The 14,649-nt window shown below is 42.5% G+C and overlaps 1 protein-coding gene across 2 annotated transcripts in view; it reads right to left on the bottom strand.

Annotated features, from left to right (window-relative positions):
- The window catches only part of mta1 (metastasis associated 1), a 39,848-nt gene extending 25,982 nt beyond the window's left edge, over positions 1-13,866 (bottom strand). For both annotated transcript variants that reach the window (XM_075488018.1, XM_075488019.1), the window contains exons 1-3: positions 13,737-13,866; positions 4,683-4,750; positions 1,712-1,805 (exon numbers count right to left, since the gene is read on the bottom strand). In XM_075488018.1, the coding sequence (XP_075344133.1) occupies positions 1,712-1,805; positions 4,683-4,750; positions 13,737-13,764 (190 nt within the window). In that variant the 5' untranslated portion in view covers positions 13,765-13,866. The remainder of the gene's footprint in view (positions 1-1,711; positions 1,806-4,682; positions 4,751-13,736) is intronic.
- Between the last annotated feature and the right edge of the window lie 783 nt (positions 13,867-14,649).

Here is a 14,649-nt window from a genome sequence, read left to right as displayed (position 1 = left end):
ATAAAATTTAAAAATCACTAAATCACTAAAAACATTCCAACTTCTTTGATGTGGATTTACAAAAACTTTCTCATTCTTTTCGACACTCGAGAGGAATAAATGTCTAAGTCAACAGCAAACGTCCTGAAACCACAGACAGCCAAAACTTTAGTAAACGGTTCTTTTTATGAAGTAGCGCTGTTTGAATGCATTGTAGACCTTCTTAAAGGGACACACACATACACACACACACACACACACTGACAAGCTGATGCTGTGTGGTCCAACAAAATAAACAATCCTGGTCTGTCATGGATGCGCCCTCGGGGTCCTCTTCAGACCGCGGTTGAGAGTCATACTTGTACAACAACACATGTGCACTCATTCAAATGGGTCACTTGGTAGCTCTCAGGCACTCACACAGACACACACTTACACTTCCACATCTCAACATTGCGCCTGCCACACCCAGTCAAAGTCTAGCAGTCTGTTTGCTAACATCTACGACAGGATGATGTGTTTCAACAGCAAGAATGACCGCTCTACAAGTATGCATGGCGGGCAGAGTTTAGTAAAACTATGCAGAAATTAAGGGTAAAAAAAAAAAAAAAAAGGGGAGATGCATCTTCATTTTGTGGGGCATGTTTAATGTCAATTTTATGAGTGAATGTACATGGAAACATCCAAAAGCAGAAGTCTAGAGAGCACAGGACACCAAGGAGTCTTAAAGAGTCCATAACCTTCCCTCAAAATGTGTTCACTACGGTCGTAAATTAGATGGATACAAAGTAACCCGATTACTGGTAGATTTAAAAGCATGAGCGAAATTCTGTCCAGAGAAAATCATTGTGAATCTATACAAAAAGAAAAAAAGAAATAAATGTGACTGGTGAGGAACACTTACGTGTTAACATATGCAAAAGTCTTGGCATTTTCTGCAGTGGGTGCTGACATTTCATCATCAGGACAGATGTGAACTAACCTAAATCCTCATTTTAAATGCAGATTATTTTTTTCCAAGGCAAGGGTAGATGAAACGAGGTTTACAACACAGCCGCCAAACAAACCAAACCACCGTTTCACATTACCATACAAATCTCATGTGGTAAGCTTAGAGGAGTCAGTAGTTCCATACGGTGTTAAAACACAGATTGTATGTGGTCAGAAGCCAATCGAAAACTGGAACAAATTCTGTATCTCTATGCTATTTCATTCCATGTAGGCACTCCGAAGCAGCGCTCTCGAGGCATCATTTCAGTTGGGAGGTGACCCAACAGGCTGAGTGGCTCTGGCCTTTAAGTGGCTTACACAGACCTGTGAATCTGTTGTCGTCACAAATTTTCCTTTTGCGAGTTCTCTCCTTGGGACTCGCCTAACCCTCTGTGCTCCTTTTCCCTTCACCTCTTGTGAATCGTTTGTTTGACGGTTTTTCTCTCTAAAACACATCTCGGCACCAAGAATATTAGAAGACCACTCACACAGCGTGACGTGGTAGTCGTGTGTCGACACCGATGAACACAGCAGATCAGTTGTCAGCAAACATGTGTGGGTTGATTAAAAAACAGTCAAATTAAGGTGATTTGATGTTAAGGTGCTACAAGTCTGCAGTGAAATTTTGCTGCAGAGATTTGGTTAAAAAAAAAAAAAGAAAAAAAAAGAACGTTTTCAGAACAAGGCTGGCATATTTCTGAAGCCTTATGTGTGCTGGCGGGGGTTATGATCGGTCACTCACTTGCGTGTTTGTCTGCCAGAGCGATGAGTGTGCTGGAGATGTCTCTGCGCCGGTAAAAACACACCACTTTGGCCTCCACATTCCCATTGGCTGTCTGCAAACCAGAGACAATCAGCGTTACCACGGCAACAAGTTGCACCGCACACACTGCCTCAGCAAATGCACTGTGCACACGCACACAAACGGAAAAAAATAAATAAATAAAAACACATATTTGAGGTTAGCTTTTAAAAGAAAAATAAACTTTGTCTGGAAACCAAGAGAGGGACTGAGGCGATCATCAGAATGAATTAAATAAAACACTTGTGGCAATGATCGGGACAGTCTAATGTTGGAGGTTGTCTGTTACTCCCTTAAGATTTGTTTCTAATACTAATACTACTATATTGATATAGTGCATGGCTATGTTTTATTGCACATCTGAAAAAGTCAAACAAAAACTCAGTGTAAAACAATGAGTTTTTTTGCTCAATCCCTAAAATAAGCAAAAACTTAAAAAGAAAGAAATAAATAATTTTCTCCAAGGGTTTCTCATCAGTGACGGATGTTTCTCTTCACCACGAGAGGCCAAACGTGCTGGATAAGGAACTGAAATTAATCCCACCAGTGAGAAGGATTGCATCATTTACATTTCATTTTGTTAGTTGCCAGATAGTTAGAATCCAATTTTCCAATTTTCCTGTTCAGCGTTTAAAAAAGAAAGGAAGAAAAAGAATGACGATGGAAAATAAAGGATCGTTTCAGGATAAAATTACAACTGCGAATTGCGTTTAGAGGAAAGTAATCAGTATAATTATAAGTGATGCAACAAAGTGCCGCAGAGTTAAGAGTTTGAATTCGTGAATATTTACATGTGCATTCAAGTTACGTCCAACGGGAGACGAGAGAGGAGGATAAAAGAGGTGAGACGGGAAAGTGACACGAGTGGGTGTCCAAGCAAAGTAAAGACATATCTGGTAAGATAACATCAAAATGCATCAATGTAGTTTAAATATGTGATCGAATTATTATTCCCCGAAATGTCTGCAAGCATTTCCCGGGAAAAATTACCCTTTCCATGATTCTGCTCAGATTGCCAATCAATTAAATCATCAGTCAATGAGAAGCTACTTTGATAGCCACTGATCTAGTTCACCGACTTTAGGCAAAACTGTCAAGCGTCAACTAACTGACAAACTTGACATCTTTGCACAAACAGACGTGCTGACTCAACTATTGCATTTCCGTTTTTGGCAGCTGGACGTTGTCATGATTCTCCCCATGCCTCCTAAACCTGCATGTAAGTCCTTATTGAAGAGAAACCCAGAGATCCCGGAGGAGCACGGAGACTGACGGTGACAGGCAGAGTAGAGGGCCAACTCTGAGATCTGTGTCAATCACATTAAACAGCCTCCATTGAACAGCCTCCATATTATCCTGCGCAAGATCGGATCAGGGGACACACAACAGGCACCTGTGGCTAATCTGCAGAGACTTTTTATTTTGCTATGATTGAGCAAAGTACAAAATGCCAGGCTGAGCTTTACGCAGCCACTTCACTGGCAATATCAGCACAGTAACGTTTTTTTTTTTCACTTGTTTTGGGGGGGTGCGGCTATCTGAAACACACATTGGTAAACAGAAGAATTGAACATAGTAAAAAGTATGGTGCTGGCATTTCAACTCAATTGGTCATTAACCATTTTATCCCATAAAATGGGATACAAGACACAAAGTCACTTGTATCTTAATGAAATAATGACAATATATGGGGTTTATTTTAACTTTCCTATGCAAATGTAGGCATGCAACAATGATTTTTAGTCTGATTAACATGCCATTTAACCGATTCATAAAGTTTAGAAAAATCGGTTCTTTTATCTTAAGCCTGATGGTATCCCATTTATGATCATATAAAAACAGGAGAGGGGGGTTGTGGGAGGTTGTTGTGGTAGAATCCCCTCTTTTTAAGAAACGGGAACACGGGAAGTCGACGCTGACCACCGACAGGGACGGTGAAAAATACTGATCTGTCTCACGGCACCTGGCAGCGTGAGTGCGATATATTTTGCAGCTACAGCAAGTGAACGTTCTTTCCTCGAAGTTGATCTGTTTGAAAAAGACTTGAAAAAGGTGGTCCAAGTTAAGAACCTGAGCGACTCTGAAAAAGTCAAGCCAGACAGGTGGGTCATTGCATCTCCACATACAAAAGTGGCCCTATGAAGGAAAATCCCTGAACCCAGAAACAGGGTCACTGATGCACATGGGTAGTGAAAGCTGGCCCGTCTTGTTTGATCCAATGGAAGACCTACAGTAGTTCAGAAACTCTGAAAAAAGTTCACGCTTGTCCCAACAGAAAGATGTCCGAACATATGGCACATTTCAGTTTGTTGCCGAATGGGCCATCTAACCGCAGACAGGTCAGGATGCTGGACATGTGAACATTAGAACTGGCTCATGGAGCAACAGAAGATGTGGCCTGGGTTAGTGAATGACATCATGCAGATAGAAAAGACATGGTACCATGATGCACAATGAGAACAAGGCAAGCTGGTGGGGGCAGTATGATACTTTGGGAATGTTCTGCTGGAAAACCTTGGATCCTCCGTGTGATCGTTACGTTGACACGTACCTCTTGCCTAAACTTTGTTTCTGACTAAGTACACCTTTTCGTAAAAACTATATTCCTGATGGCAACTGCTTCTTACAGCAGGCTAATGCAACCTAACACTCTGCAACTTGTGTTTGAGAAACAAGTTTTATGTGTCGATATTCCCTCCAAAGTCTATTTAATATCAGGCAGGTGTTCAAACTGTTTAGGTTGATACATGCACTTACTTTAGATTTTTGCAAAGCAGTTCAAAAGTAAAAAGAAAAGGGGACTTGAGAGTGTGTTTGTTGGATAAAGACAAAGGCATGAACATCTGATCTACAATGGTTAGCATATGTGCTGCATTCAAGGTTAGAAATTCAACCTCAGACACCCACTCACCTTGTTCAGCTCCTCTATCCTCCTGATCAGCAGTGGGTTACTGGATGAGTTCTCGAAATAAACATAATCTGCAGAGGATCAGCAAGAGAGGGGAACAGAAAGAGAGAAGGGAAACAGAAAGAATAAGTTGAAGGAAAAAAAAAAAAAAGTCAATCAGCATTATATGGCCATCCAAATATACAGGGTGTCTCCATTAGGACACCATGACAGCTTAATTAGTTAACAGGAACGTGCAGCAGACACACAAAATGTTGGTTTAACTTGATTAGGCTAATTTCATACACAGTGGATCCGATTGTAGTTCGGAAGTCTGACCGAATGAGATGTTGATGCGTTAATGCACACACACACACACACATGCACACACACACACACACACACACACAACAAAACTGGCTCTCCAACCTCCCATTCAGGCTGCAAACCTTGTATTTCCTTCGCCCTCGTGCTTTCTTTGTCTTATCGCTCCATTCATTCTCCCCCTGTGTGGTGTTGTTTGCATGCACAGTGTGTCTGCATTTGTGTGGGTGTGAAAAAGAGACTGCACAAGCTTTACCATGTGTGTGCATGCATGTGTGGCTCCTGGCGCCACTCCAGGCCCATTGGAGGCTTAGCTCTCACCAGGATGTCCCCACAGGCCCCGGTCTTGGTAGGGTGCCTGGTCTTAGCCCTGCATGTGTTTTGGCTGAGTGCTGTCAGATTATACCCCACACTTGGTAAGTTGCCTAGTTCTGAAGCTATCCTCCCGTCACCCTGAATCTGTCCCTTCCTATCCCAATGCTCCCCCAGGTCCCGTCTTCTTGACCAACGAGGCCAGGGAAAAAAAAAAAAAAAAAAAAAAAAAAAAAAAAAAAAAAAAAAAAAAATCGGCTAAAATTCCACCAGTTTTACCACAACATACAACCAATTGCCTTCATTTCCTGCTCTTCCAATATCCAATAAAAACTGGTTTAGGCATGTACCCATTATGTTAGCACACTCAGGATGTGCACGACATCCAAAACCATCATGCGGAGCTTTTTACAGCCAAAATGAAAGGAAATCCACACACAACCACTGTCAAAGCAACCATCTGGAATTTTTCTGGCATTTTCTGAACCTCGTGCCTAAATAAGGACATTCAAACGTGTTGGAATAAGAATGGTGCAAAAACACACTGAAGAAAAAAAATGAATAAATAAATAAATAGTTCAAACAATTAGAACAGAATTTGATAGCAGGGCTATTTTCAAATCAGACTTATTCATACTACATAATATGTCTGCTGACCTAAACAGTCAAACAAAAGGAGGGATCTAGTATATCAGGGAAAGAGGGAGATATATCCATCCTTGGTCAGCTACTGCATCTGAATAAGGGGCACACCTCGACTTCCCCACTCCGTTTTGTTCCACTGTACCAAACAGTATTCCTCTCTCCAACCACGCATCCACTCTTCTATGGAACTCTTTCACTTAGGGCCGGCACGGTATATGTATTCGTACCGAACCGTCACGGTACGGGGGTCACGGTTCGGTACGCGCATTTCCACGCAGAATACACACGGTACGGAAGTTTTCTGAACGCGGAACTGTTATTTTGCAAGAGTTTCCTTCAGGACCCATTTAAACACTGCCACATGCAAGCTCTGATTGGTCCGTAGAGATATACGCTTTCGGACAGAGTAGTTATAAGAACGCAGTTATCAGAACTGTCCTACTCGAATTTCGTTCTGATAACTGTCCTTCCCCAGCGGAGCTGTTTCAGTCTGCATTCGCACATGAGTCGGGACCAGGTCGGGACTGATGCGCCGCGCGCAGCCGTCCGCGTGGGTGACGTGTTAGCCGTTAGCCGTTTAGCGCCACATTCAACTACAAAGCAGAACAAAACAAAACCCGAGAGAAGAAAAAACACCACAAAGAAGCTAATATGGAGAGCGGGGAGGCCACCGTGTTCATGGTCTGCATGATGGTGATATTAATCATAGACAATCACATCAGGCGTCTAACAATGAGGCTGGAAGAGCACACAGAGAGAGTCAGGATCAAGCGCAGGCGATACTTCTTCGTTTCATGAAGGAAGAAAGGAGAGCAGCGCGCCACAGACAAAGGAGACAACGTGTAAGTTTAACTTATTAAACACGCCAAGGTTGTGTCTGTGTGGTATGATGAAACATTTCAGCCGTGATAGCATGACATGGGGCGTAGCTTCCGACCACCACACACCTCCGTCAGATGTGTTCTATTGAACCATGAAAAGACCCGACCAATTACGTCTCCCAAATGTATTACAACAACCCCTGGATACGAATACATGCAGAGCAAAAAAAATTACAGAAGCAATTGGAATTTACATCGCATCTGCTATATTCCACTGTAGAAGAGGCAGGATTCAGATATCTATTACATGTGCTCGAACCTCGCTACACGCCTCCTTCGGCACTGTACCGAAAATGTACCGAACCGTAGGGTCCGTACCGAGGTACGTACCGAACCGTGAGTTTTTTGTACCGTTCCAACCCTACTTTCACTGCTGAACATCGCTACGAAATATGAAGAGAACATCTCATCACATCCGTCACTCTGCATCAGCTTGTTATATGACACCACATCTTTGTCCCACTGCTGAGTATCGAATAGGCCAACTTAAAAACTTGAGCACCACTGACAGAAAATGAACACACACAATATCTAAGTTTGCTTGTTTTCAAACACATGTAAAGGCGCTAGCATGGTTGTGGCGGACCGTGACGTCAAAATGACGTTTCAGGCCTGGCGCTTCCCTTGAAAAGCGCGTTGTCGTGCACCAGTCGATTTTTGTAACTTGGCGGCGCCACCAACGAAAAACCGGATGGACCAATGTGAGACCAGGCTCAGTGAGGAGGTGCATTTGTACAGGCAGCTGTACGAAACTGCAGTGAAACAGCAAAGGGAGCACGTAAACTCCCAAAACTGGTGTACAGAGATTGGCAGAACTTTGGGGAAAGAGGGAAAGTTCTGTAAGAATGTGTGGAAGAAGCTACGGGACAGATACGTGAAGGCAAAGAAGAGGGCAGAGACTCAAAGTGGTGATGCCGGGGGCTTCAAACCTTCACCTCTTTTAACTGAATTAAAAAATTAGAATGATCCGAATACTGCAGCAGTATCATTAATGACATTATTCCTGTTCTTGACAGTGGCATTGTTTTCTTCTCGACTTTCTTCGTTGTAGAGTAGTTAGCGGTAACCTTAACGTAGCAGCGCCACCTCTGTGACGGAGAAAATTGCAACGACTGGCGCATTGATTTGCGCCACTATATATTGCGGGCACGAAATCATGACGTCATCAACACCGCTCGCACTTACAGACGTGGCAACCATGCTAGAGCCTTAAGGCAGCAGTATGGAGGTCAGGGGTTGAAGAAACCAGCTTGAAATGTTACCCTTTAACTTTTTAATTTGTCAACAAATGCATAAATGACTGGGACAAACCCTAACCCTATGTCCCATAGCTCAAGGTGATGAAATGTCCGAAAATGTCTTAAAAAGCATAAATCTTCAGATTTAAAGATCTCGAACCAGCAGATGTTTGGCATAATTCAAATGCAAGCCAGTTCAATTGTAATTCACCCATTGACTTACTATTTTAGCAATAACATGAACATATGGTTAGCACCATTACTCCACAAAAGGTTAAGGAAAAACTAAAGTTTCAAAGAACCCCTATCAGAAAGCTGGATGCTCAAAGACAGGGATGGGTCTCCTGACACACGGTGGGGACAAAAACAGACATCCAGCTGTGACTGGCTCTGAAGGACGCCTTAACAGTGACCCAAAATGCATTGTGACCATTTCAAAATGAAGCAGGAGCACATTTTGAACACTCAGTTTTGATGGGGGGGGTGTAGCTGTGAATTGCCGCAACACACTTGGACTCTTTCTTGGTCGCTAACAGCTAAGTCTCCACCTACATTTGAAAAAAAGGTGGGTGAGTGGGCACAACTCTCGTCTCCCTTTTTCCCTGGTTCAGAAACTTGAGTCGCCGAGAATGGGATCAAGTTTAAGATCAACATGAATCCCCCTTCTACCACCTCCGATGAGGAAAAAGCACTAACGGGGAGAAAATGGTTCAGTGAGTGTCAGTCAGTGGGTTGGTTGAGTGTTGGAGTTTCCACCATGTGAGGAGCTGATGCCTGGTAGAGAGCAGGCTGGAGAGGAACTCAAAATGAGAGCAACTGAGAGGGAGAGAGGGCCTGTAGGCACTGAGCAGCGTCGCTCAGTCTCTCCATTTCCCATCAGCCCTCCCGCTGCCTCACCCTGCGTGCATTCACCCCGCTCTCCATCCCCCACTCTTAGCATCAGCCAATCAGTAGACTTTGGTGGCTATGATGTCATAGTGCAGTCAAATTTTGTGTGAGCCAATCAAGGCATGTTCCTGAGCCCCTAAAGAGAGTCTTTTGGGCAGATCCAAACCAGGCCATAGAGAGAGGCAGACAGACTTGGAGAAGCAATAGTGAAAGAGGGAAAACGAGAACTGATAACTACTCAAGAAGGAAAGTGGGCACATTAGTTGGTTGAACAAGTCAAATGACGGTAAGTCTAAAATGGAAGTACTTTATTCCAAATAAAGCGGAGAACTCATTGGGAAAACATACCAGTCTACAGTCTACCTTCCACCTGAACCTTCTTAAAAATGTAATGCAACCAAAATCCAAATGTCTGTTGAGACCATTAAATACACAACACTCTATGGTTTGGGTAAAAATTTAAAAAAATGCAGTCTATATAAATATAGTCTTTGTCTCTATAGTCTCGCCTCTGTTAACATCAGCAAGTTCTCAAAAGATGGATTGAAATACTGGTCTGAATGATGCGCCGCCTAACAGATCGGTGGTTAAACATGTCAGTTATGCTGTGAGAACTTTATTAAAATGCACATTTTTCTGCAACCCTTTAGCGCCGCTGCTCTGATGCCAGTGGCTTGGAAATGCTATGGACATTTTTCAAGCTTATCAGGTGTTCTGTAGGCCAAATGATTAATCAAGAAGGTACAAAAGAGACCAATCGAAACTATAAAAAAATAGCTGGGGTCCTGTTGGTATGTCAATGAAAGACAGCTCTGCTAACATATGGTGATCACCTGATTGAGACAACAGAACCCAGTTCCTGCCACTTCCAATCGAGCAGTTTTCCCATATCATAGCTGCAACCCATTATGCACACCAGCAGCAAAGCCTAATGGAAATGCACCCTGTGAAAAATGACCTATTAAAGTAAGCATTTAACTAAAATAAGTATGGAATAAAAAGTTCCCATCTACAGAAGGTATGCAGGACCTTTAGAATTTGGATATTGAAGCTTCAAACGCATCCACTTGGAATAAAGTACTTTAGATAGATTATGAGCAGAATGAAAAAGGGGTGGGTTCAAGCTAGGGAGGGAGGCAGAGAAAAGAAGAGCACGAACATCCGCCCACGCTCGTTCATGCACACCTACCCTACTCAACAGCCCACACCCCATCCAATGCCTGCTCACACACTCTCACTGTGAGGTGTGTCTGTTGTCATGAGCAGCAACCGGGATGAAGATGACACCTCAGACTAGTATGGATGGAGGTTTCTATGGTAATAGCAGGTAACTGAGTTTTCTGAGATCAGCATCACGCCTCTTTTTCATACTTTGATTGCAGCCACATTATCTCGAAAAACCTGATTGACAAATTTTTTTTTTTTTTTTTTTTTATAAAATCTCCTGCACATCTAACACTACATCAACAATATATCTATCAGTGTATCTATACTTACATACCAAACAGCCTCTACCAACATTTTCTGTGATTTGGCTGCAGCAACAACTGCATTTTGTGCTTACTTATATCTGATAATTATGCAACAAAATTGTGCAGCATTTCCACAAATCCAATTTCCTCATACATCCGTTTTTAAATCGATATACATACACAAGATCTGAAATTCCAATCATCTTTGTTCCCGCCAAGACGAAGGCATCTAGCTCTTGGCAAATAATGTTTACTGTTACAGACATATGTGCCGTTTGGCCTCTGAAATAAAATGATGGGGACATTATGTTGACTTTATGTAATTGCTGTCATGCATCTGTCCAACTGGCTGTCCTGGACTTGGCAGGAAGGCGGCCAAGAGGCCCAAGATTTTCACTCCGAGAGTACACTCGCCAGACCTCCAGCAGAGACAACTGCTGGTGTGGGAAATTAACACCATCTTTCAGCCAAGCAAAGTATGAGCACTGTAAAAGTTTGAAAGGTAATCAGTTGGTTTAGTAGTAAATAGTGCAGCAATCTCGAGCACTTGTGAATCATAACTGGCCGCATGGAGAAAACCCTGAGCGGGCCACAAGAAATGCTCACTAACACCCATGGTTGTCACTTTTTAAGCAAGTAAACACAACAAGACATTTAGAACATTCTGTACAAAATCTGTCCCACACCAACAGCCACAGTAGAAGTATTCGTTACCAGAATAACAGCTCAAGCTCATCTTAAAATAATAATCTGAATCCCAGAAAAAGGATTGAATCATCTTTTGCACACTGCAAACATTCTGCAAGTCAATGCTAGTATTAGTCCTTGTTTCCACGGGAAGTGGATGGGCTGCATTCCAGCTGCAGCATGGTTTTGTTCTGTTGCTCAGATGGTTTTACCCCCCCCCCCCGGGAGCATTTTTTTTAACCAGCTTAACTAGTCGTATCATGGTGAGTAAAATCCCATATTTTGTGGTAGCAAACTGAGGACTTCCTCATTCACACTTTACTCATTAAAGGATCTGAAACGTAATGCAACTCCTCAACGTTCCAAGCTACTGAAACTGTTTTTATCCATAGTTACAATCCTCGGATCAGTTGATTTCTGGTCTAATGGAGCCAGTTATGTTGACGTAGTGACATGGCGCACGATCCGCATCCTGTCCAGCTCACCTAGTCTTTACAGATTAATGAGGGATCAAAAAGAGTCTTGGAGATAAGCACCAAGTCACCTCTAGGACACTCCCAAAATGTGCCTCGACAGAACCACTACACATAGCACTATGTTGGCCAATCGCACTGATGCAACCACAGTTTTGGTGACTCACTTTCTGTATCAATCGCAGAGATTGGCTGATGTAGAATTCCAACCTCACTTTTAACATTTAGCTGATTTTCGTCTGAACACCCACTGAGGCCGCTCGGGTCTTCTGAGGTCACTTTGATCTGAGCAATAAAAATTTGCAACAAGTCTCAGGGACACTTTTAAAACAAAAACTCTGGTCCAGCGTCTCTACTTTTCCCACCATTAAGACGATAAAACGGATGATGCACACCGGCCTATACAACCATTTCTTGCCCGTGGAGGAGGAAAACGCGCCGTATGCACCGGATGAGTGGCTTGTGGCCCGCACGGCCAAAAAACAAAGACATCAAGGCCTGAGGAGCCAGCTTTTGTCTACTACTCATTCAAAGGAAGTCAATGCCTTCCCAAGATGGTCCTGCATTGTCTTGCAAATTTTTGCAGCCATCTCTTTAAAGGCTGTGCTTTGTTTTGACACTGGGCTGAATTGGTCTCAGGAAAAGCCCACGTGACCGATCTTTAAATTATTTGTTGTCCTTTTTTTTTTCCCCTTCTCTTTATTATCTAAATGATCATTTTCTCTGTGGAAGAAGAATTTAACATCATGCTGATTCAGTAATGGGATTTTTGCGCTCCGTGGTTTCAGATTAATTTGGGCCAATTGGGACTTCTATAATCGTTTCAATGTTTCCCACAAAAAGAAGAAACAACACGATAAGAGAGAAAAGTTGAGTTGTTTTTATTTGAATCTAATAAGCGGAACAGCAATGCAACAGAACAGGGGTCATGTTATACCATCTGAGAGCCACAAGGTAATATCATAATCAACTTTTTCACTGCAAGAGGACAGAGATGGATGAAAATAAACTACATTTGGCTGGTGAAGTGTTAATTTTCCACCCCTTCTCTGGACGTAATCCCGTTCTCACGCAGGTAGGCCTCATTTAATTTCACTAAATAAAAGGACTAAGAGATTCACTCCAGCAGCGTTTCTGATCCATGGGTGCAGGTCGAGGAGAGTTGCAGCATTCCCGTTGCAAGCGACAGACAAGTATCAGTCCTCACTTGCAAATGTATTCAATTATGCTCCAAGTAAATTCATTAATAAAAGGAACTGTCCCACGAGTCGTTCTACCCGCCACCTGCTTTACAGTACAGCTCTGTGAGGTGACACATTGTGACGACTAAATCTGAAGTTATTTTTCATCCCTTGACAAAAATCCTTAGGGAACCAAACTATCCCAAAAATAGAAAACATTTATTTTGCTTTTTAAAACTATGATGCAGCTACAGTAACTTTGACGATTTACCTACGGGATGTGAATCAGAGCATATAAATGAGTGGGAGGGGGACTCAGGAATCTTCAATAGGAATTAAGAGCAGCTGACACTCTGGTTGTAAATGTGTAAAATTACCTTTAAGCGTGCTGACATATCTCCCTTTTTGTCCTTTTGTTTATCGGTTGGTGCAATCGTTTCCATTTCAGCTCTTAGAAATAAGTGTAGCCTTTAACTTTTTGTCCCAATTGCCTCCTCTTGCATACACTCTTTGATGCTTTTTGCCAGTCCTAAGCGGTTTCCTCACGTTGGTGAAGTGCTCATAATGTTACTTGTGCGAGCGAGCAGACGGAACAATAGTTGAATTGCACGGAAAACTTTTAGAATATGCTCGCCGTTATCTTAAATATATGGAAACATAATGCGCATTACTTCAGGTGCATCGCCGCGCTGAAGTAGTTGTTTTGGTTCGTGTTTAGTAACAATAAAGACACACAAAAGACGGATTTTTTTCAGATAGACCATTACGAGAACCACTACTCTTCATCACCAGTCTCCTCTTCACACAGTCACCATCATCATCTGGGAGGAACAAGCGTCTTTAGCTTTAGGGAAATAAAAGAAGGAAAGGAAAGGCGGACCATGCTCTCTATATACATAAAAGAGCCGACGTGAATCATGGCGAGTCCGCCACAAAAATTACGGAAAGGCTCTAAAATGTTACCCCCCCAACCTTACCTCCAACCCGGTACATGTTGGCTGCCATGACTGCCCCTGGTCCCTGGCTTCCTCTCCAGGTAGAGGGGTGGCTCTCTTCTCTCTCGTGCTGCCGGAGCTGTGTTAGCACTGCCGCCGCTGTGTGTTGGAAAATGGTGGATTGATCAATACGAAATAGACTGGCCAAGAGACCTTAAAGAGACAGTACACCTTTTTTATGAACCACAACTTTGGCGGTAGTGAATGAGGACAAGCAGTGTAACAAAGAGCCACTTTAATTTCGCTCATTTTATCACCTTTAAGTTGCACCAGTTTTTTAAATCTAACAATGCCGTTGTTTTCAAACCTACCACATAATCAGCTCGTTACGTCACTGGCACGTCCTAAACCAACCGTCCTGCTTTAAATTTCGTAACTTGGTTCATTTTTTCATGATTAGTCAATTGGTTTGGAAAACGAGAGGGTTGGAATCGCACTTTTGGATGGAAACGAGCAGCTATCAATAAAAACTAAGGTAATATAATTGCTGTCTAAAATATAGTAAATTATCGCGATATTTAACGATGAAACCCATTGGACAGAACTCTGGGTCAGCGCTACTATTAAAAAAATTGTTAGACCCTGGTTATATTCCTAAACTACCATATTCAATGAAAACAAAGTTGCAAAATATGGACAGACTAGGACTAAAATGAACCATTTGTTTGAAACTTGATGGTACCTATAAATGTATCCCCCTTAAAAAAATAGAATAAATTAAAAAAGACCAATGCGGAGGATCCCAAGCCCTCAGGCATGGACCAAAATAGGGGCCCCTGGTGTTCCAATGCATCCATGCATAGGAGTATAGGAGGTTTCTTTGGCTTAAAAGAGAGAAGTATTTGTTGTTTGTTTTTTTAGTCTTTTTTGTTTGTTTGTTTGTTTGGTTTGTTTT

Source organism: Odontesthes bonariensis, chromosome 17, assembly GCF_027942865.1.
Source record: "Odontesthes bonariensis isolate fOdoBon6 chromosome 17, fOdoBon6.hap1, whole genome shotgun sequence".
NCBI lineage: Eukaryota > Metazoa > Chordata > Actinopteri > Atheriniformes > Atherinopsidae > Odontesthes > Odontesthes bonariensis.
The sequence above is the reverse complement of the archived record's forward strand: the minus strand, read 5'-3'. Positions and strand labels throughout refer to the sequence as shown.